Below are 21630 nucleotides of genomic sequence, written 5' to 3'. Positions count from 1 at the left end.
GACGTGACAGCGTTCCTAATGGCCTGTAGTCCCTTGTCTGTGCTTGAGACCCTGTGAGATTTCCCTTTCCATGTTGGCATGTCTACTGTGTCATCCTTGTTGATATCTTGTTTAGGTAGCCATGTTATTAAAACTTCGTGGGTGTAGCTTTCCTGACATTTCTGGGAGACGGGAATCATAAGAAAGAAGGGGAGTTAGTCTGATGGGGAAAGGATAGGAGCTCCACAAGGACCAAATATATCTGGGCACAGGGTCTTTTCTGAGACTGACATTCAACCAAGGACCATGTATGGATATAATCTAGAACCTCCACTCAGATGTAGCCTGTGGTAGCTCAGTAACCAATTGGTTTCCCAAAGTGAGGGGAACAAGGACTATTTCTAACAGGAACTCAATGACTGGCTCTTTGGTCTCCCCACCCCCGAAGGGAGGAGCAGTCCTGTTAGGCCACAGAGGAGGGCTTCGCAGCCAGTCCTGAAGATACCTGATAAAACAGGATCAGATGAATGGGGAGGAGGACCCCCCCATCAGTGGACTTGGAAAGGGGCATGGTGGAGATGAGGGAGGGAGGGAGGGACTGGGAGGGAATGAGGGATCGGGACACGGCTGGGATACAGAGTTAATAAAATGTAACTGATAAAAAAATAATAATAATAAAATAAAAAAAGAAAAAAAAATAAAGACGTGACTTAGAAAAAGAGAAACTTGCTTTGCTTCAATGAAATGCCATATTCTTTTAACCAACAATTCTTCTTCTGTATGTTTTCTGTTCAAGGTATATCAAATTGTACTGTTGCCTACTGATTGTCAAAGCTGAGCCAGAGTCCTGCCAGATACAGTCATCTGGACCTGTTGTCATCAGATGTCGAGATTATAAGTCAACGGTTTCTGCCTACATTCTCATTTTAAAACAAAAACACATCAAATAGACAGTTACCACATTCTCATGGGTAAGATAACCAGCATTTGTCATCTAAACTTTAATAGCAGTTGGTGTAAAAATTTATGGCTGCTTTAGTATTTTCAAATGTAAGTGATATATAAATTGATACATTCAACGGTAACAAAAATAAAAAACAGTAAATGCTGAGGTGGATAACCATGTGGAAGAAACATCAAAACCAATGCAGGTGTCATTTTCTTACGATCATAGGTACATGTTTTCAGGGCTCACCATTTGGTATTGGACAGCCGCTGGGGGAGCGCATCCCTGGGAAGACTATGGCTCATGTTCTCAGCGTTCCTAATGGCCTGTAGTCCCTTGTCTGTGCTTCAGGCCCTGTGAGATTTCCCTTTCCATGTTGGCATGTCTACTGTGTCATCCTTGATGATATCAAGGATGATATCATGTTTAGGATGATATCAAGTTGATATCTTGTTTAGGTAGCCATGTTATTGAAACTTCATGGGTGTAGCTTTCCTGACATTTCTGGGAGACGCAATCTCACAGCAGACTTCCTGTTCCTCTGGTAAGTTATATTTATCTTTCTAAGAATACTTAAGGATGTATATGTATATATATGTGTGTGTGTGTGTGTGTGTGTGTGTGTATTATATATATCAAAAATTAAATAAAAAGAAGCCATGAGTTTGAGAGAGAAAGCAAGAAGGATTAACTGGAAGAGGGTGGAGGGGGAAAAGGAAAAGGAAGAAATGATGTAACATGTTAATTTCAAGTTTTTTAAAGTGCAGAAAGCAGAGCTGGGGTGGGGGTTGCTGGCAGCAGATTCTTCTGATTCTGAGCAATCTCAGTAACTATGGCCTAACTGAGTGAACATCAGGAAATTTCCTTTACCATATCAGAACAAACAGCATTTAGACACAGACCTCACAGAGAAAACTCATTGATCACAAACCTTTTACTCCTAAGAGACAACACAGAAAAAAAAAAAAAATCTGGGTACCATTTGATCCGATGGATGACACCAAAGGCACAATCCATGTAAGAGACAATTGATACACTAGACTTCATTAAAATTCAAAATGTTTGTTCTCCAAAAGATGCTGACAAAAGAATGAAAAGACAAGCCACAGATGAGAAATATATATATGTATATATTCAAGAGGCATACTTCATGAACTATTACTCAAAATTAATAAAGAATTCTCAAAACTCATCAAGTGTAAAGAAAACAGGACACTGTCTTAAAATGGAAACAAAGACCTTAAGTTACTCCACCAAATAAGATGCACAAATGAGAAAATAAGTTACGAGAAAAAAACTTCACATGATGTTATGAGTGAAGTGAAAACTGGAGAAGAGCAATTAGTACCACAAACCTGTTAACCTCTACGAAAGTCCGAAACCAATAACTCCAACATTTGACAACACCAAATGTTGGCAAGGACACAGAGCAACAGGAATGCCTAGTCATTGCTGGTGGGAGCAGGAGGAAGCAGGGTAACACTTTGGAAGACAGTGTGCCATGTCGACGAGCCAGCAGTGAAGTATCACTTAGGATTTACAAAATAAGTTAAAAATGTATGGCCACACAAGCACTTGCACATGAGTATTTATAGAAGTCTTTTTGTTCTTCTTGTTGTTTTCTTTTTCTTGTTTTTTTTTAAGACAAGGTTTCTCTGTGTAACCCTTGCTTTCCTGAAACTCGCTATCATCCAGGCTGGCCTTGAAGAAAAATCTTTTCATAATTGCAACAACTTAAAATCATTTTATAATGTCCTCACATAATGTAAACTGGGTAAATAAACCGGCTTGCCCATAAAAATCACCCATAAACTATCATTTGGTGCAAAAACAAAATATGCTATCAAGCAATGTAAAGATATGGAAGCAATTTAAATTCATATAATCAACTAAAAGAAGCCAGTCTGAAAAGGGTCTGTATTGTATTATGTTTCTACATAATAACAATATGCATTATTATGTTCTATAATGCATTATAGAAATATTATATTATTAATATTATGCTACAGAAATATAATGCATAATATAGCATTCAGGAAAAGGTGAAACTATGAAAAAATATCTGTCGTTCCAAGGAATGGGGAGAGAAGGCTGATGTGGAAGAGAACAGGATTTTTAGGGCAGTGAAACCGCTCTATGTGCTACTAGAATGCTGTTCTCACGTACATGTGTTAGGTGCACTCTCATTTTTGCCACCATAAAAACAGCATGATGGCTATTTGTTTAGCCCCCTTATACCAAAACACTAATGTATATCAAGAAAGGAATCTGGCAGCATCAATCAGTTCACGTCCTGAGCAGCGTCCTGGTACCCACCTCTTGGTTCCCTCACACTCTATCGGCCTTGACACTGCCTGCCTTTGCATGTCAGCTGTCTATTGTGTAATCTTCCACAGTGCCTCAAGCTTTTAGGAGACTAAAATGAGAACAGTTTACACCAATTTTATATTTCAGGTGTTTGTTTTTAACATTTTCCATGATGAGAAGGCTTTAAAATGTTTCTCTTCCTCTACCTATTGTCACAACCCCAAAAGAAGGGTTACTAGGAAATATTATCTAAGTGATAAATGTATTTATCTTGTTAATAAGATAGCACATAGTTATTTGATAGGTGTTGCAAAATTGTTTCTTTGAAACTTGTATCGGTTTATATTAAAGTGTACATTTTCAATTTACAGAGGTAGATGCCACAACAGAGACATCTTCTTGCTCTTAGGTGGGTCCAGGGCCTGTACTTTCAAAGCTTAAGCACATGCTTTATCACTGAGCTGTGCCTCCAAGACACATCATTCTAAAAAGTTGTTTTTGGGTTTTTGTTGGTTGGTTGGTTGGTTGGTTGGTTGGTTGGTTTGGTTTGGTTTGGTTTTGGTTTTTCGAGACAGGGTTTCTCTGTGTAGGCTTGGCTGTCCTGGACTCACTTTTTAGAGCAAGCTGACCTCTAACTCACAGAGATCCACCTGCCTCTGCCTCTGACTGCTGGCATTACAGGTGTATGCCACTGCACCTAGCTGGTCTAAAAAGGGTCACATGGCACTCTAATTAATTCTTACTAATGAAGAATTAGTGATGAAGGAGGAGTTATAAATAAACAATAAAATCTCCATCTTCATTAGTGGAGATTTTATTGTTTATTTATTTATAACGTTTTCCCATTTGTCACAAATTTGGTCAGATCCTTGCCTCATTTGTTTATTGGAAATTTTAAACTGTGTAGTTTCCCCATAGTTGTAGCCGCAGATAATCTTTGACACACTTTTTGTTCTACCAGAAAAGATCTTTTTTACTGAAATGCCTCTTTTTAGTTGTAGTTGTTTTTTTTTTTTATCATTTTGCTATACAATGCATCCTTAGTAAGCTTTTTAAGTGGTTCACAGCCAACTATCTACCCAAATATCACAAATTGGCTCACCTCATCCCCATTTTCTCCCAGCTCTTTTAACATAAATATATTGCCGAACTTTTATTTTACTCATTTACTACGCATATTTTTTAATGCAAGCCACACTTTTAAAGTATTGTGTTTTGTCAGTTTTGTCATATGTTCTAACGTTAGGACAGGCAATTTCAGTAAATTTTTATTAATAGAATGTTTCCTATTATCACCTGTTTATTATTCTATGTGAGTGCTGAAGTAATTACAAGTATTGGGAAAGGCTGGTTAGATTTTCTAAGTGTGTTATAACTTGAATAGGAAATTATTTCCTTACAGGTATACACTTTGGGCTTGCTGCCCTGCTAATGAACTATATAGTAGAGTAATTGCAATCCTGCGGGCTTTAATTTGATCAATGGATTAATCCCTCAATGAATTCATAACATGATGGCATTATCAGGAAGTGATGAAGAGTAGGAGGTGTGGTCTAAATGCAAGAAGATATGCTCTATGTATCTTGTCCCCTGCTCCGTTTACTCTGTAGCCCTCTGGCCACCACCATGAGCAGCTTTTTCCTTTTACTGCGATGACACTGTATCTCATCACAGCCCAGCCAGTCAACCATGGATAGAAACCCCTGAAGCAGTGAGCTAAAAGATGTTATTGTGTCTCTTCAGTTGCTTTTCTTGGGGGACTTGTCACAACAATGAAAGGCTGAAACTAACTAAATTGAAGTATGTTGGCCTCTACAGAAAGCTGTTCATCACAGCAGGTCGTGTTGACCTGTGGAGTCAGTCATTTTGGAGCCATTTCCCCCTTCAGAAATTCAAGACCAGAAACAGCTGCAAGAAAACGACCTTTCCATCCCACCAAAGCCTGTGGGTCTTCCTGTGGACCACTGCATAGATATCTCAGCGATTCCCCAGTCCTGATCTCTAAATAGAAGTCCTCAACTCTAAGAAAATGATGGAGTTCTCTACATATCAATGACACATGGCATAGTTCTCTATGTTGTCCACTGTATTGAAAATCACTTGAAAGAATAGCATTTGTATAACTGGGTTGTTGTTTTTTTTTTTTTTGGGGGGGGGAAATATGACCACAAAATAGTTACCCTCACAGCAACAGGTGAGGGTAGTTTTGCTCCAGTTTTCCAAGCAGCAAAGGTGTGGTGAGGGGTTGGCCTGGTAACACTGTGCAAAGCGCCTTGGGAAAGGGGAGCTCTATGCCCACCAGGTCACAAAGTCCAAAGTTAACGTGCATGGACAATGGGGACAGCAGAAACGTGGGAGCATTCCAAAGAGAGGAAATATTGACTGACTAACCAGGGACACACCCAGCGAGACGGTCTTCAAACAAACATCCTTCCTTCACAGAGGAATAAAGAATGTTTTTGTGGGAAGATTTCCAAGACTACTATCACAAGACAAGTGCCTGGGAGATTGCTAACTGCTATCAGTAGCAGGACGGTGTTCAGAGCACAGCAATAATTATGACAGGGCCAGAACAAAGTGAGGCCATGGATACTTAGTAACGACAACTATTTTCCCTTTTTTTAAAATATGGAGTATAGCAGTCCTTAGGAATACTGACCAGCACTAAAGAAATGAGACAAATATCTGTTTGTTAAAACTCCAGGAGCTGGAATAGATCACCTAAAAATTCTAGTCAGTCTTTTCATTACTTCAGGAAAAAAAGTTAAAAAATAAAATAAAATAAAAGGAGGGGGAATGGTTATGTTCACATCTCACTATTGATAAAGCCAAGAGAATGTGTGTCTTACCTAAACAGTGTAAGGACAGGCAAGGAAGTGGCTCAGTTAATAAATTGCCTACCTGCATGCAAGCATGAGGATGTGAGATCAGATCCTTAGCAGCCAAGTAAAAAGCCAGGCATGGGAGCCTCAAGGTAGAGACAAGGGATCCATGGATCTCATTGTCCAGCCAGCCTCATGAAAGTCCATCAATTCTCGGTTCAGTGACACACACACACCCCACCCCCATTTCAAACAAATAAACTGGGGCATGACCAAGAGAGTATCCAGTATTGGTGGCTTCTACATGCATATACACAAATATGTGCTGCATGCACAAATATGTACATGTATACACACACACAGCAGTAATCTTCAGCTTTCAACTCACTAGATACCGAAGTTAAACATGCTAGAACAAAAATTATTACCACAAACACGCTCGTTCCAATAGTCCATCAGGCTGCCAATAAATACACAGGGCAGGGCTTGTTACTCAGACAGGTATCCTGTCTGAAGCTTCAGTGCAGAGGTTGTTTCTAATTTGGAGTCTGATATGCCAGCCAGTTGAGAGAAGGCTGTGAAAAACTTCTTCAATCCTGACTTGGCTATTTCGGAATGCCAGTTTAAAAAAAAAAAAAGAAAATTGGTATTGGAAGATAAAAGCTGATGAAATTACTTTATAAAATAGTAAGAAACTCACTAATGGCAAAAAAAAAAAAATAATGAAGATGCTAAAAACAGCAATTAAATAGAAGATAGATAGCTATTAATATAAACATATGCTTTATTAACAGTATACATCTATAATAAATATGCATGTAGTTAAATGTCTTGTCACTAGTGGAGTAGAAATTACATTTATTTTAATTTGTATTAGTTCAGATCAATTCAGGAGTTGTTTCTATTCTAATGTGTTTTAGTCTGGGCCAAAACAGTGTTTTTAATCAACTCTGTATTTTCTTACTTGTAATGATGTGCTACTCTCTTAGCCTGGGTATAGTATTTGGAATCATTTCTAATCACTCAGAGCCAGAGCTGGTGCATAAGCTTCGCTTACATCTAGAAGAGGCATCACAATGAGCAAAGATGTGTAACAAGTCACAGTTCAGAGAAGAAGAAAGAGGCTGCAGCGGAGTCGCGGCCCTACATGAAGCATCTATAACATGTTTCTATAACATACCTCCTCCTCCCAGGGCTCAGAGAGTATCAAAAGAAGAAGGGGCAAAAGGATTGGACGAGCCAGAAGTGGAAATACTAGAGTGGCTGCACATATAAACTCACAACAGCTGTGACAACCAAGCTCAAGCCAGCAGAAATCTCAGCATGGAGCAGGGAGATGGCCGTGGAGCCCCACTCCTGGCTGAGGAACTATGGGAACTGGTGTGTTAATAGGGAAGGCAGAACCAGTCTTCCTCAGGGATGCGACACCTGAGAGGTTACCCATGCTCCAGTAATCCCATACACATACATGCACATGCAGGCAGTATTAAATGGACAGCTGGATTCAAAAGCCAAAAGTAACAAACAAACAGCAAACCATGAAATTGGGAGAGTATAGTGAGAGTAGGAGAAAAGGAGATGGAGATGAAAGAATGGGAGGCAGACTTGATCAAAACACATATACATGTATGAAGCCTTCAAACAATTAAAAAAAAAACAGTAAGTGGTGCCACCATCAAACATGTTTAGTCACATATTTAGGGAGGCCCTCTTCCACAAGGCAGATCCCTAAATCATTCTGAGCAATAGCGCAGAATTAGAAATGTGTAACCCGCAAAGAGACTTCTTTAAATAGAGCATCTATTTTGGCTACGTGTGCTCTGTAAATCCAAATAAAACTCTACATTCCTGCACAATGCCATCTAATTCCTCAGCAAGACTGTGGAGCTTGGCATCCACAAACTGCTACTTTCCTGCAAACCCTTAAGTAGACAAACTCAGAGCAAAGGCAGTTTTCCTGTCACATGCTTCTCAATAAAGGTGTTTTCTCTTCTACATCTCTTTAACACACGAGAAAACACAAATCAGACAGTTCTCAAATCAAGATAATTTCCCCTCTAAGAACCACTGAGCAGACCATGTAGCCCCATTAAGTGAGTTTAAATATTACTCAACGAGGATTGTGAGCACACGGCTGAGTGAGAAGGAGAAACATCCTTTCGGCTTCATCCGTGGCCCTAAGGGCACTTCTCCTAGCATATATTAGATGAAAATACACAAAGTTGACACTTACGTTAAAGTGCATCAGGTTTCATGCCAGTAACATCACATGGAATGAATTAACGAATTAATGATATCCTCAAACAAAGGAGTTTGGACCGCTGCCAACCCAGCTGGTTCCACGGCCATCTTCCTAACAGCCTGTACCTATCCCAAGTTCCACGGCTTCTGCAAACCTAAACTAAGTATCTTTGAGCACAGCAGCTCCAGGAACCAGGCAGAACAAATGCCGTGATCTGAACTTTGCACACGAGGAAAGCAAGGCTCAAGCACTACACTTGTAAACGTAATAAGGTTACTCGTGTGAACACCCAAAAGCAATGGGAAAAGGAATCTAACCCTTTCATTTGGAATCTTTATTGCAAGAGCACCCGTCAAAGGGAGAATCAAAAGCATCCAGGGCAGCTTGTAGGCCAGCATGACCTTCTACTGGGCTAGAAGGACCCTGTCACCCAAAAGAAAGAAAACATCTAGGTTCCAGGAGTCCACTCCCAAAGTTGACATGTGGACAGATTCCATAAATATCGATGTGATAAGAGTACAGATTAGAATTATCAAGTGCTTTCAAAAAATGTGGGTGGGAACTCAAGTACATTCTTATAATTTATTTGCTCACTTCTGCAACCCATATTTTCCTCCAGGGCTTAATTTTTTCCTTCACAGGCCTGCCTTTTACCCCCAAAGGTCACATAAACAGTACTATACAGCCCCCAGAGAACTAAACACTGCCCAAAGCCAACAATGTAGACCCTATGACATCAATCAGGGCACCAGCCTGTTTAACATCTGGTAGCCACTGCCTGGAATGTTCCTCATGATGGCATCTATTAACTGAATAGTCAGTGACTCAAATCAATTTAAATAATGTAATGGCTCCACTTAAACCTTAAAGAAAAATTTGCTCCTCTGACCATCAAGACTTATTGATGAAAAGGATCTTTTACAATGAGGCAATTGTATACAGTGTAATTTATAGTGAGATATAATCAGCTTGCTTCTCAACTATCTGCCCATAAAGCAATAGCAGACTCTTGCTTTTTTTACTAATTAAAACTAACATATATTTCACTGACACTATCTTTAGATACGGAAACCGATAACCCCTTCCCTACCGGCTCATACCAGGGAGGTGTCAGCTTGCAGGGATCAAATCTCACTGTGGACCAGGGCACAAACCTGTGATCAGAGGGGGCATGCCTTAAATACTTACTCACACAACAGAACACCATTTTCTAGAGAGGCTCGGAAGTCCTTTGTTTCAAAATTCTTCTCAGTTACAGCCTGAAAGACAGATTTGGGTATTAATTAAATAGGGATAAGAAACAAGATAAATTCATAATTTTATTAATTAATAAGCATTTAATGTTTAATCTGAGTGATTTACATGTATCACCAAAAGCCATTCTTTATAGGAAATTGTGCACTACTCTGTGTTAGAACCATTTTTAGTATGAACAAACACACAGAGACAACTCAACAAATGTTTCCTGTAGTGTAAACATTTTAGTAAACAATAAACAAAAGTTACAAAAGCCATGAATTTGAGAAAGAGCATGGAGGGCCTTAAGGAAGAAAAGAGAAGGGGGAAATGATGTAATTATATTACGATCTCAAAAAATAAATATTTTTTAAACTAAACTAAATTTCCAGTGTATTAAAAAGAGACACTCTGGATGATCCCCTCAGAGTAAATATACAGAATTTAAGATATAAACTTGAAATAGCATTTACATATGTGCATCATTTACTTCAATTCCATCTTGAAATTCTTCATTTCATTACAAAGCTAAATAGCAGCTGCCCCCCCAGGCAAGCATTCAGCACCTGCCAACAGGAATCCTTGCTCTACTTGCTACCCTGGGGACAAATGCTTGTTTGAAATCGTGAGTTTGAAAGTCATGAATCTCATATCCAGGTCAGCTAAAGTGGTCAGGCCCATGATGCAAGAATGTTCACCATATTCCTCCTCACCACTGTCACTGCTGCTGTCTCTGCAATTCACCTACAATTCTTAATTCCTGTGCTGTTTCATAATGCCCAAGACTGTTATAACCAGACAGTAGGCCTGCTTGTTAGAAGACAAAATCACAGCCACTGTTTTGCTCAAAGTTAGCAGAGCATGATGGTGTGTGCCTATATTCCATGAGAGAGAGAGACAGAGACAGAATCAGAGAGAGACAGAGATTGAGCTTGACTTAGTTCCTCATAAGTTGGTTTCATAAGAGTCTTGCCAGGCTGTGATATCCTCAAACCCAGGAAGGAGAGTGTCCTTCTCCATCTACAGCAATCACAGTAGAACTACACAGCTGTGTAAGTGAAATATCAGCCTGGTGTCCTGTTCCTGCTGGGAACACTAGGCTAAAGATTAATAATGAAAAATAAAAAACAAAAAACAAGTAGCTCTTCCCTCCAGAAGCTCAGTCACCTAAGTAAGGATAGTATTTAAAAGCATGGCATTCTGTCTACACAGAATGATGTACTCCTTTGAGAGTTACCAAAGATTATCTCAGGTAACCTGTGCAACCAATTTCAGAATTCTCCCACAAACAGATCAGAAGCAAACTCAAAGTAAGGGTGGACCCAAGTATGGAAAACACCACAACAGCTCATTCTTCAGGAATCTCCTACCCATAGTCAAAGAGCAAGGCCCAGAAATGTCCAACACAGTATGAGCCACTACCTGTAATCCAAGAAAATCCCTCACAAGTACTGGTATAGGATAGCCATGACAATCGCAAACCAATTTAGATGAAAAGTGGTGAGCTAGCAGAAAGGAAGGCCATGACCAATGAAAACTGACAGTCACCACAGTGCATGGGCCAATCCAGAGAACAGAGCAGAGCAAATGACAGGAAGGAAGGAGGGAAGGAAAGAGGGAAGGAAGGAAGAGAGGGAGGAAAGGAAGGAGGGAGGGAGGGAGGGAGGAAGGGAGGGAGGGAGGGGGAGGGAGGGAGGGAGGAAGGAAGGATGGGCTTGAGTCACACAGAGCTAAACTTAACCCCATTTTCACTCTCTAGGAACAAGGCAATTGTGTGTGTGTGTGTGTGTGCGTGCGTGCCCACTCAGGCCAGAAGAGAGTGTCAGATCCTATACAGTGAGAATTTCAGATTATGAGCTAACTGACGTGGGTGCTGGGAATATAACTCAGGTCCCCTGGGAGAGTCTCAAGTGCTCTCAACTGGTAAGCCATGCCCAAGATGCTAGATAAAGATTTTTAATAATAATTTGTATGTTAAGGACATGGAAATCTGGCAGGCTCAGTAACTACAATAACTAAGGAAGACCAGCATCCCCAAAGCCAGTTTGTTCTATATATCAGAATTCTAAAATGTGGAGCCAGATACTCAGTGGGTGAAAGTGATGGCAGCCAAGCCTAATGACTTCAATTTGATGCCCAGAAACCACATGGTAAAAAGAGAGAACCTACTCCCACAAGCTCTCTGCTAACCTTTACATGTAGGCTGTAGTGTACACACACGCGCGCAATCTAAGGTGACATAAGTCTGAACAGCCTTAGGCCAGAATGAGCAGACCTAGGAATTTACACTAAGACAAGACAATCAATCACACAAGGTCATACAAAATTACCATAGGATAAGCAACAGTTTCAAACATCTTACATTGCCCAGCAACAGGAAATTAGTTAGAACATGATACACCCAGAAAAATACACAAAATTTCAACTCATATAGTGAAAGTATATGAGTTTCACTATATGCAAACAATTCTTAAAATATTTTTCTATAATTCTGTCAGAAAGCATCATACAGATATAGATAAAGCAGACTAATGGCAACTATTCATAAATGGTGGAATAAGAACTAGTTTAGGTTTTATTTACCTTATATTTTTTAACATCCACAGGTGTTTGTGCAATGTTTTTCAAATGGTTTTGAAAGAGCAATAATGAAAAGGAATCACACTCTGTCAGGCACACGTGAATTCCTGTATTCCTACATTTCCTAGCAGAGAGGAAGAGAGAGGAAGGTGCCAGACGCTTTGTTTGTTTGGTTGGTTTGGGTTTTGGTAGTGTTTTGTTTTGTTTTTGAAACAGGGTCTCTCTGTGTAGCCCTGGCTGTCCTGGAACTCACTCTGCAGACCAGGCTGGCCTCGAACTCACAGAGATCGGCCTGCCTCTACCTCCCAAGTGCTGGGATTAGAGGCATGCGTGCATCAGCACACCCCAGCTGAGGGCACCAGTTTTTACACTCGATAACCTCTAGTTATCCACGCGGCTCACGCGGCACTGAGTTCGGTTCTTCTTGTTATTCCCATCTCGCTGCTGAGAAGTGTGAAGTGCAATGGCCGAACTTTACAGAAAACCATCCCCCACGACAGACTTTAAAACCTGACAGCAGTTGGCGGGCTCCCAGCAAGAGTGACAACTGCCTCAGATGGTGAGGCGGTGGAGAGTACATAAATAACTTAGATTTTATTTGAATAACTTAGATTTTATTTAATCTGAAGCACACTTCACTTCACCATCGTGCCTCCAAAATCAATTCTTAAGTGCTGAGAGCATAAAGAGCAACTCAGATGTTTTTTTTAAAGATCACTGTTTTTGTCTGACTTAACTGAGATGCTTTGTCTTAACACAAACTGAATGTGTGTGTGTGTCGCACACATGCTTGCACACATGTGTGTTTTCATGGGTGTGTAAGAGAGGAATGAAAATAAAACCTTGATACTCTAAGATTTTATATGACAAAATTCTTTCTGGATATTTTAAGGTTTTTTTTTTTAGACATTTTATGAATATTAGAAAATATGCATACTGCTAAGCAATGGTGGCACACATCTTTAATCTCAGCCCTCGGGAGGCAGAGGCAGGCGGATCTCAAGTTCAAGGCCAGCCCCGCCTACAGAGTTCCAGAACAGCCAGGTCCACAGAGAGAAACCCTGTCTCGAAAAACCAAAAATAAGAAGAAAAGAAGAAAAGAAGGGAGGAAGGAAGGAAGGAAGGAAGGAAGGAAGGAAGGAAGGAAGGAAGGAAGGAAGGAAGGGAAAACATGCATATTTTATGTCTTGGCTATCCCATCTCAGTAACACAAAAACTGGTTAATTTTTACGGAGCGATTTCTGCATCCAGATAGAAGTAAAGCCATCTATAATGGTGACTGAAGAACTAAACCAAAATGATAGAAAAACTCCGAGTTTTAAAACAAAGGCAAGCATAACTATACAGTAAGAATTTCTTTCAACACAAGAGGCTACCTGAGCTGCATTCCTTAAGGTCACTGCCCCAACATCTCAGTTGCCCAGTTCAGGCCAGGTCTGGACTCTGATGCCCATGAGCCTGGATTTCAACTCCTGCTCTGCCAGTACCTACCAATGGCTGTACAAACTGCTTCCTCTGTCTGAGCTCTCCTCTGTGAAATGGAGACTAAAGGTATATCTATCTGTGTCGTGGATTTAGGCTGAGAATCAAGTAAGGTGACATACACAACTTTCTCAGCACTTGCCTGCTTCAGAAGCAGTCCCAAATAGCTGTTAGAGTAGTTACTATCCAGCCAGAGTCTTCACAGTAGAGAAAAGGCTTTGTCATAAAAGACAGGTGTCTAATTTTCAAGGTATTAACATAGTATTCTTTACTTGAAGAAAAAAAAAACTGACTCCAGGTAATAAAAAGCTACTAAATCAATTCTGTATCTGAAAACATCGTAAAAATTATAACGATCTGTAAAACACCTCGTGGCATGGTGAAGGCAGCTTGTTTTTAAAAATTAAATTATACTTTCAAATGAGAGCCCATCCTTACATTAGGAAACACGACTATTTGGAAGAAATCGGTGTTCTAAAAGAAATTCCCAGTTTTGAGCAAATGTATTTGTCTGGCAGTTTTTGCCATTTGGGTCTTCAGTGACTGTGAACCTTACTCATTTGTAAGCTATTTAAGGTGTGATACATTTTACGTAATGAGTTGGTGATTCATAGGATTAAGTAAATAGAGACCACAGGCTTTCCACTTAAGTTATCAAAAGTCAAAACAAACAGGCGTGATCACCTTGTAGTCAGCCACACCTTCCCATCCACACACTCTCTCTCTCTCTCTTTCTCTCTCTCTCTCTGTGTGTGTGTGTGTTTCTATTTTTCTCTCTTTCCATCTCTCTCTGTGCGTTTCTTTTTCTCTCTCTCTTTCCATCTCTCTCTCTCTCCCTTTCTCTCTCCTCCTTTCCATTTACTCCAGTTAAACAAAATCAACATGGCCTTAAATAATTCGAGGCCACATTCATTCAAAGATGGAGTTTAAACTCAGACCTGCCTCACACCACACTGCATAGTCCTGATAAGTCACAGCTCAGACCCCTGACTGTCAAAAGGAAAGCGTATTTGCCCTCTCTCCTTCACAGTACAAAATAGATATTTGACAATGCTTAGCCTGCTCTAGACACCCAGCCTAGCTCAGGGTCCCTCTTCTTGCAGGTGTGCATCCCCGTGTGCTGAGCGGTCATCCTGCTGGAAGGAAGCCATGAAGTGGCAGGTCCTAGCTGGGGCTCCTGGGTGAGAAGCCTGCTGGAAGTCATAATTAAGCTAATGGAGTATAGGAGGGACAGAGCTGGCGCCAGAACACTGCACAGCGCTGCTCAAACCTGTCTAGCCACCTGTAGCCTCCGAAGCCATTAATAGAGAGTTTTTAAAGGGCAGATCTTGTGGAAGAAACTATTAGCTAATGACACAGGCAGCAACTGACAAGTTCACGAGGATTCAAAAACACCATTTTTTTTTTTGCCATGAAATGTCTAAATGCATATAAAATAAACAAATGGGAATTACCCTTTGAACCATTTCTTTTCTGGCTAATGGTTTTAGTCTAATCCTTTCACTGGATAAGATTTCCCACCAATATAATCAACAACTTTCCCCAAAGCTCCATAGCCCAGTTCTAATTCTGACCATATGATCCACACAGTCTAGAAACTTCTCAAAGACCATTTCGTGTCCCTCTGGTTATCAACAGAATACTACCAAATGCCAAATAGCAAGCTCTCATCTTAAAACCTCTCACGTCATCTTATGCAACCATCGGAAGAAGTCTACGATCATATTTGTATAGATCTCTATCAGATTTTTGTGCAAGTTGAGGTTACAGAATAGAGAGCCTGTGTGCATTTGTTTAAAAACGGAACGGAGGGGGTCATGCGCTGACCAACACTAAGCTACGAGCATCAGTTAAGCTGACAGCTGATTCCAAACTGTCACCTCACAATTGACTTAGCAGCTACGAGACTATGGTATGGGCACATCTTCATCCTGTCGGTCATTTCAAATTCCAAAAAGATTTTGGCTTTAGAAGACATAGGAAGCACATCATGAAACAATTCATAGACAATGGGTCTGCCTTCATTTTCCATTTGGGTCATAGCTGAATGTCTGCATGTAACGAGTGACCTTCTAACAAGATGAGCCCTTCTGCAAGAAGCTGAAAGCTGCTAGGCGCAAAGGGAGCTGGCAAGGTATTCAGTCCACTGCCAGAGCTGGCAATGAGCTCGCTCTCTCTCTCTCTCTCTCTCCCTCTCCCTCCCCCTCTCCCTCCCTCTCTCTCTCTCTCTCTCTCTCTCTCTCTCTCTCTCTCTCTCTCTCTCAAGCAACCACTGCAAGATCCCCATGACTCCACAAAACAACTCACTTTACTATGACAGTCCCCAAATCATGTCTATCACTGTTTATAATACAGTAGCTTTGACAGGTCTCTTTAACTATACATGCCCAAAATTCACAAATACAATGATTACAGCTCACAGCACATATTAGACAAAAACATATTTCAAAGAGAACAAGTGTCTGCCTCATACCTCATACCTTTTTCCTTTTTCAAAGGAAATTTACTGAAAAAGTTATTTGTTGGGTCAGGAAAGCTAATCCCCCCCCCCCGAAAGGAGATAGGTCTTACCTTGTAAATTATACTAACAGAGAACACCCCTTCCTTCCAAGGAAGCATTAGGCGTCAGAGAAATTTAGAGGGGCATCCCAAAGTCTTTGGACAATGATCACAAACATCCTAAGTTTCCCCGGCTTTAGTTCCCTCAGCTGCAAATCAAGCCTGTATGATGGCAGTCTATTCTCTCTCTGTGCTTGGGAACCCATCGCCCTTCCTGATTTGAAGGCTTGAGTGTGAAATATCCCCTGTTGGCTCATGTGTTTATACATGTGGTTTGTACATGATGGTGTTGCTCTGGGAAGTTGTGGAATATTTAGGAAGTGCAGCCTTGCCAGGAAAAGTAGGTTCCTACATATTGGCTTTGCGTTTATAGCTTGCACTGCTTCTTATAAGGACTCTGCTTATAGGTCTGCAGAGGTACAAAGCAGCAGCCTCAAGCTCCTGCACCGACAGCCTGGAACAGCTCCCATCATGCCTTCCCTGCTACAACTGACAGGGTCCCGTCAAAACACGAGCCAGAATAAATCCTTGCTCCTTTGAGCTGTTCCTTCTCAGGCATTTGGCTATAACAACCAGAAAAAATAAGTAATATGTCGGTTTATATATAAAGAACTGAGTTATGGAAAACTTACTGAAGTTGAGACTTGGGTCAGTAAGTACTGAACAAATGACTATGTAAGCGCTTGGTGAGCTCTAAGGGCAGAGAGGAGTCCACCTCCTATGCCCCAGGCATCCTGGTACCTACCACATACTCTGTGTCACTCAGCTTCTCACTGGCTAAAATGCAGCTGACCCATGTATGGCCATTGCTCATGTGAAATCCAATTACTCCCCCTAGGAAGAGGTGCAAGCAAGATAAAGCTTGTACATGAGGTGGATTCCTGGGGGCAAGAAGGTAACTTGCATTCTGGAGAAATGTAAGTCTTGCTTTCTATATTCAGTTTACTCATATAGCCATCTACTACTAGGCTGTGAAACAAATCCTAGCTCTGCTCAAGAATAAGAGCAAAAGTCCGTGAAAGCACGTCACTCTAGCATCCAGGCTAGTTTTACGTAAACTTGACACAAGCTAAAGTCATCCGCAAGAAGGGGACCTCAACTGGAAAAAAAAAAAAAATGCCTCCAGAAGATCAGGCTATAGGTAGGCAAGCCTAGGAAGCATTTTCTTTTTAAATTAGTGATGAAAGGAGGAAGGCCCAACTCATTGTGGGTGAGAACACCCTTGGGCTGGCAGTCCTGGGTTCTTTAAGAAATCAGGCTGAGCTGGCATGATGATGCACGCCTGTAATCCTAGCACTTAGGGAGGCAGAGGCAGGCAAAATCTCTGTGAGTTTGAGGCCACCCTCATTTACAAAGAGAGTCAAGGACAGCCAAGGCTACACATGGAACTTGTGTCTCACAGAACCAAAGAAGAGGAAGAAGAAGAAGAAGAAGAAGAAGAAGAAGAAGAAGAAGAGGAGGAGGAGGAGGAGGAGGAGGAGAAGGAGGAGGAGGAGGAGGAGGAGGAAGAGGAGGAGGAGGAGGAGGAGGAGGAGGAGGAGGAAGAAGAAGAAGAAGAAAAGAAGAATAAAACACAAGACAAGAAAAGAAAGAAAAAGAAAAACAGAAAAGAAATCAGGCTGAGCAAGCCATGGAAGTAAGCCAGTAAGCATCACTCCTCACTGGCCTCTGCATCAGCTCCTGACTCCAGGTTCTCTCCTGCTTCAGGACCTGCCCTGACTTCCCTCAGTGATGGACTTATGGTGAGGTGTAAGCAAAATAAACCCATTTCCCCCATAACTTTTGGTCATGGTGTGTCATCACAGCAATAGTAACCCTAACTAAGCTACTCTAGTGCTACACCCCTGTTATTCTAGTGGGAATAAACCTTTAAAGAAGAGCTTGCCACAAGAGCTTGCCATTTGAACATTTTCCTGGACTCAGACTAGAATTTAACTTTCCAGTTAAATTGTCTTCCAAATAAACAAATTATTTTGTCCATTTCCTGAAAAGTTAATAAAAAATAAACTATCTGTCTTCATTTCCCCTTTAAGAGTCTAAGCCTGTTTTGAGATATGTGGTCAAGATGGAATTTTAAGGCCAGGCATTGCTGTGAACTGTGGTTAAATCTCTGAATTACAGCATATCCTTGGTGAACTGATATTGTATATTCAGCAAGTAACATGGCTCTGACGGACATAGTTCCCCAATCACCAGCCTGTATTAAGCTTTGGGTTGTACTACAGAATATTCTGGAATACGCCAGAACTATTTTTGCCAATACTAATATCATTTGACAGCAAAACCAAAGCCAGCTCATAAGTCTTCCAAATTTGTGGTCCTCAGAATTGCACAGATCACCAACTTCTAAACAGAATCCAAAGTTTCATGGTGGTCACAAGTCTAAAAATTTTTCCTAGGTCACTGCCCTCCTCAAGACCTTCATCTAAGAGTGGGTGGAGTAATTATGCCTCCCAGGGCGACCTCTTGGCTCACAGGTCTTCACACAGCCAAATGGGAAGACGGGAAAAGAGAAAAGAGACAGCAAAATTCGAAATGAGGAGTCTAAACACGTAATTCAATCATTCTGAAGCCAAATGCCATCTAGGATTGCATTCTGTGGGAAAAAAAAAAAAAGAGTATAATCATTTCTGATTCAGGGCAAGTTACAGCCCGTGGTCCATAATCCACTTTAATCTTATAGTCCAAGATAATCTCTCTAAGTGATGGAGCTGAAAGATAAACTAAGTAAAACCGAGAGGAAAGAAAGATTCCCTCAAGTCCTGACAGTAGGCACAAATTTGCTTGTGACACAAAAATCCATGATCACATGAGCCCTGCTAGCCACCAATTAAGGTCTCTGCAGACACCAAACCCCCAAAATGTGCTCTTTCTACTGATCTATTTTGCTAGCACCTACCTCTAAAGAATAAAGTTTGTCTCTAAATTCAGGTCCATACTCCAATTTAAATTGTTACAAGTGGTACAAAAATATTCAAAGTAAAGAAAAGGTCTCCCCCAAGCTCTGGCTAGTGCATATATTACTTTTTCCAGATCAACGAGTTTTTTAATAGCTGGTATACAAATCATAAGTTGATGTGAACATCCATTATCAGGATATTTTAAGTATAGTTATAATGCTTAATATAATCACGGGGTTTCAAGAGTCAAAAAGATGCTGTTGTTTTGTGCAGAAATGTCTCACACACATGAGCAAGTCTCAACAATGACCTGCTTACCTCCCTCTGAATTCCCGTGAGAGTCATCACTGTGGGAAAGATTCGTTTTGAGAAATCGTGCGTCTGCATTACGGTTAAAGGTGAGAGTCACTCCTTATTTCTATATGAACTCCAAATTGAGAGTTCTACCCTTTGGCGGCCATGATACAGTTCACTATTCATTGTAAGCTTAGCACTGAGAGACAGAGCTCATATGTCTGTTACCCAGCAATTTCCCCACCCCCAGATTCTTCACAGATTTTTCCTCCTAAGTGTTTCCGTGGCACTAATCAACAATGATGTAGTTCTTCAGGAATCCATTTGTCAACCTTCCATTAATCAACTCAACAATGAATTTCTAGGAGCAAAGAGAGAGTTACATTCTGTTCCTACTATGTACCCAAAGAAAGTGAAAACTTTTCTCCACATGAAACCTCAGACACAAACGTTTATACTCATCTAGCATTTCCCACGTTACCCAAAAGAAATGGGTATAATCCAAAGTTCATCCACTGATGAATGAATACATTTCCTGCAATTAAAGCCTTGTAGTGAAATATCATTCAGTAATTACAAATGAAGCAGTGAGACATGATACAACGTGGATAATTCTTGGAAACAGACAGAGGGAAAGAAACCAGACCAAAAAAAAAGTCACAGCGTGTCTGCTTTCATATGTGTAACAATTGCACAGAATTAAGATCAATTCGGTCCATGTATTATGTTTTTCAAATGATTTCAAGGTGAACACACACCTAAAAGTGTAACAAACGGGCCACAGCACGTGGGTATGCGGCACCCATGAGCCGTTTTCTGTGAGCTGGCCACATCTTCCGATAGCAGAACCGTGAAGAAATGCCTTTCTCAAACAACTTATGTGATGACTGCCTTTCTGTCGACTCTCTCTGTACCCTTAAGAGATCTCAATAATGTTTCCAGTGCACCTCAAAACTTTCACTTACTAGTTTAAAATATCTTTGACCAAGAGCTCATTTCCCTGGTGTGATTTGTTTAAAAGTTAAAGAATAATTTTTAAACACCATTTGGAGCTTAAGTCATGTACCATATGCATACACACACAGAAATTAATGAATTTGGGTTGCTCCCCCAAATACTGATGTCCTCCTGTCTTCCCTCAGCAGTGCTGATGTCCGTCTGTTCCCTTGCACCATCTCCTCAAGCGTGCCCATGACTTGTTCTCTCACCACCTGGAGAACATGTCCTCTCCAACTGATGTAAGCTCCTGAGGGAGATACCACAGGCTGCAGCTGACCACAGCCTGTGGCCATGTTTGTTTGGCAGTATGTTGAGGAATATAACTTCAAGGCAGGTGTGGTGGTGCACGACTTTAATCCCAGCTCTCAGGGAGGCAGAGGCAGGTGGATCTCTGGGAGTTCAAGGCCAGCCTGGTCTACAAAGCGGGTCCTGGACAGCCAAGGCTACACAAAACTGAAAGAGAGAAAGACAGAGAGGGAGGGAAGGAGAAAGAGGGAGAGGGAAGGAGGGAGGGAGGGAGGGAGAAAGAGACACTGATTCAGAGGGCTTGGGCTGACCTGAAGTCCTCCTCTAACTCACACCTATAACTGAGATCTGCCTCTGAGAAGAACCGTTTGGGTTGGAAGGACTTAACGTCTGCCAGGAATGCCGGATCCTGCCAGTATGTGTTTAATTTTGAACAGGTACCCAGGGCTTCCTTATGTACCAAACTGCCACCTTCACAGCTCTAAACTTCTTGATTCTTCTTTAGAAGTCAAAAGAAAATAGTCTGAAATCCCTTTCTGTTCTCTGCTGCCACCTTCTGACATATTCTTAGTACTGCAGGAGTCTAAAATGGCAATGCCGAGATCCAGACATATTAAAAGTATTTCAATAAAACAGCTCATTTTGAGGTTTAAAACACATCATAACTTTATATTTGGTAAAAGTTGGAAATATTTGTATAATACCACAAATTTGTAGAGGTTATTAAATAGACAAGGGCTGCCAATGTGTTCCCACAGAACCATTGTTGGAACACTCAGATTTTGACACTTTGTGTGTAAAGTTTGTATGTTAACGTATATAATTTGTTTAATTGTAGATATAGGATCCTCCATGGAACAACTTTCTATAGTTGAAACAATCTTGAGAGTAAGCTGGACACATAGCTCAATGCTACAATACTAGCCTGGTATGGGTGAAGGCCTGGGTTCAATTCTCAACACTACAAATGTACGTGCATTTTTACAGAAAAAAAAAAAAAAAGACATGACGAAAGGAGTGTTCAGATGCCAAACATCC

General features: G+C 40.9%; 1 protein-coding gene across 8 annotated transcripts in view; it reads right to left on the bottom strand.

The window, feature by feature from the left end:
* Lmo7 (LIM domain 7) overlaps window positions 1–21630 on the bottom strand; it is a 206472-nt gene that overhangs the window by 131354 nt on the left and 53488 nt on the right. For all 8 annotated transcript variants that reach the window (XM_060391542.1, XM_060391543.1, XM_060391541.1 and 5 more), the window contains one exon: window positions 9485–9555. In XM_060391542.1, the coding sequence (XP_060247525.1) occupies window positions 9485–9555 (71 nt within the window). The remainder of the gene's footprint in view (window positions 1–9484; window positions 9556–21630) is intronic.

The sequence above is a fragment of the Meriones unguiculatus genome, chromosome 9, assembly GCF_030254825.1.
Source record: "Meriones unguiculatus strain TT.TT164.6M chromosome 9, Bangor_MerUng_6.1, whole genome shotgun sequence".
In the NCBI taxonomy this organism is placed as follows: Eukaryota; Metazoa; Chordata; class Mammalia; order Rodentia; family Muridae; genus Meriones; species Meriones unguiculatus.
This window is presented reverse-complemented; position numbering and strand designations above follow the sequence as displayed.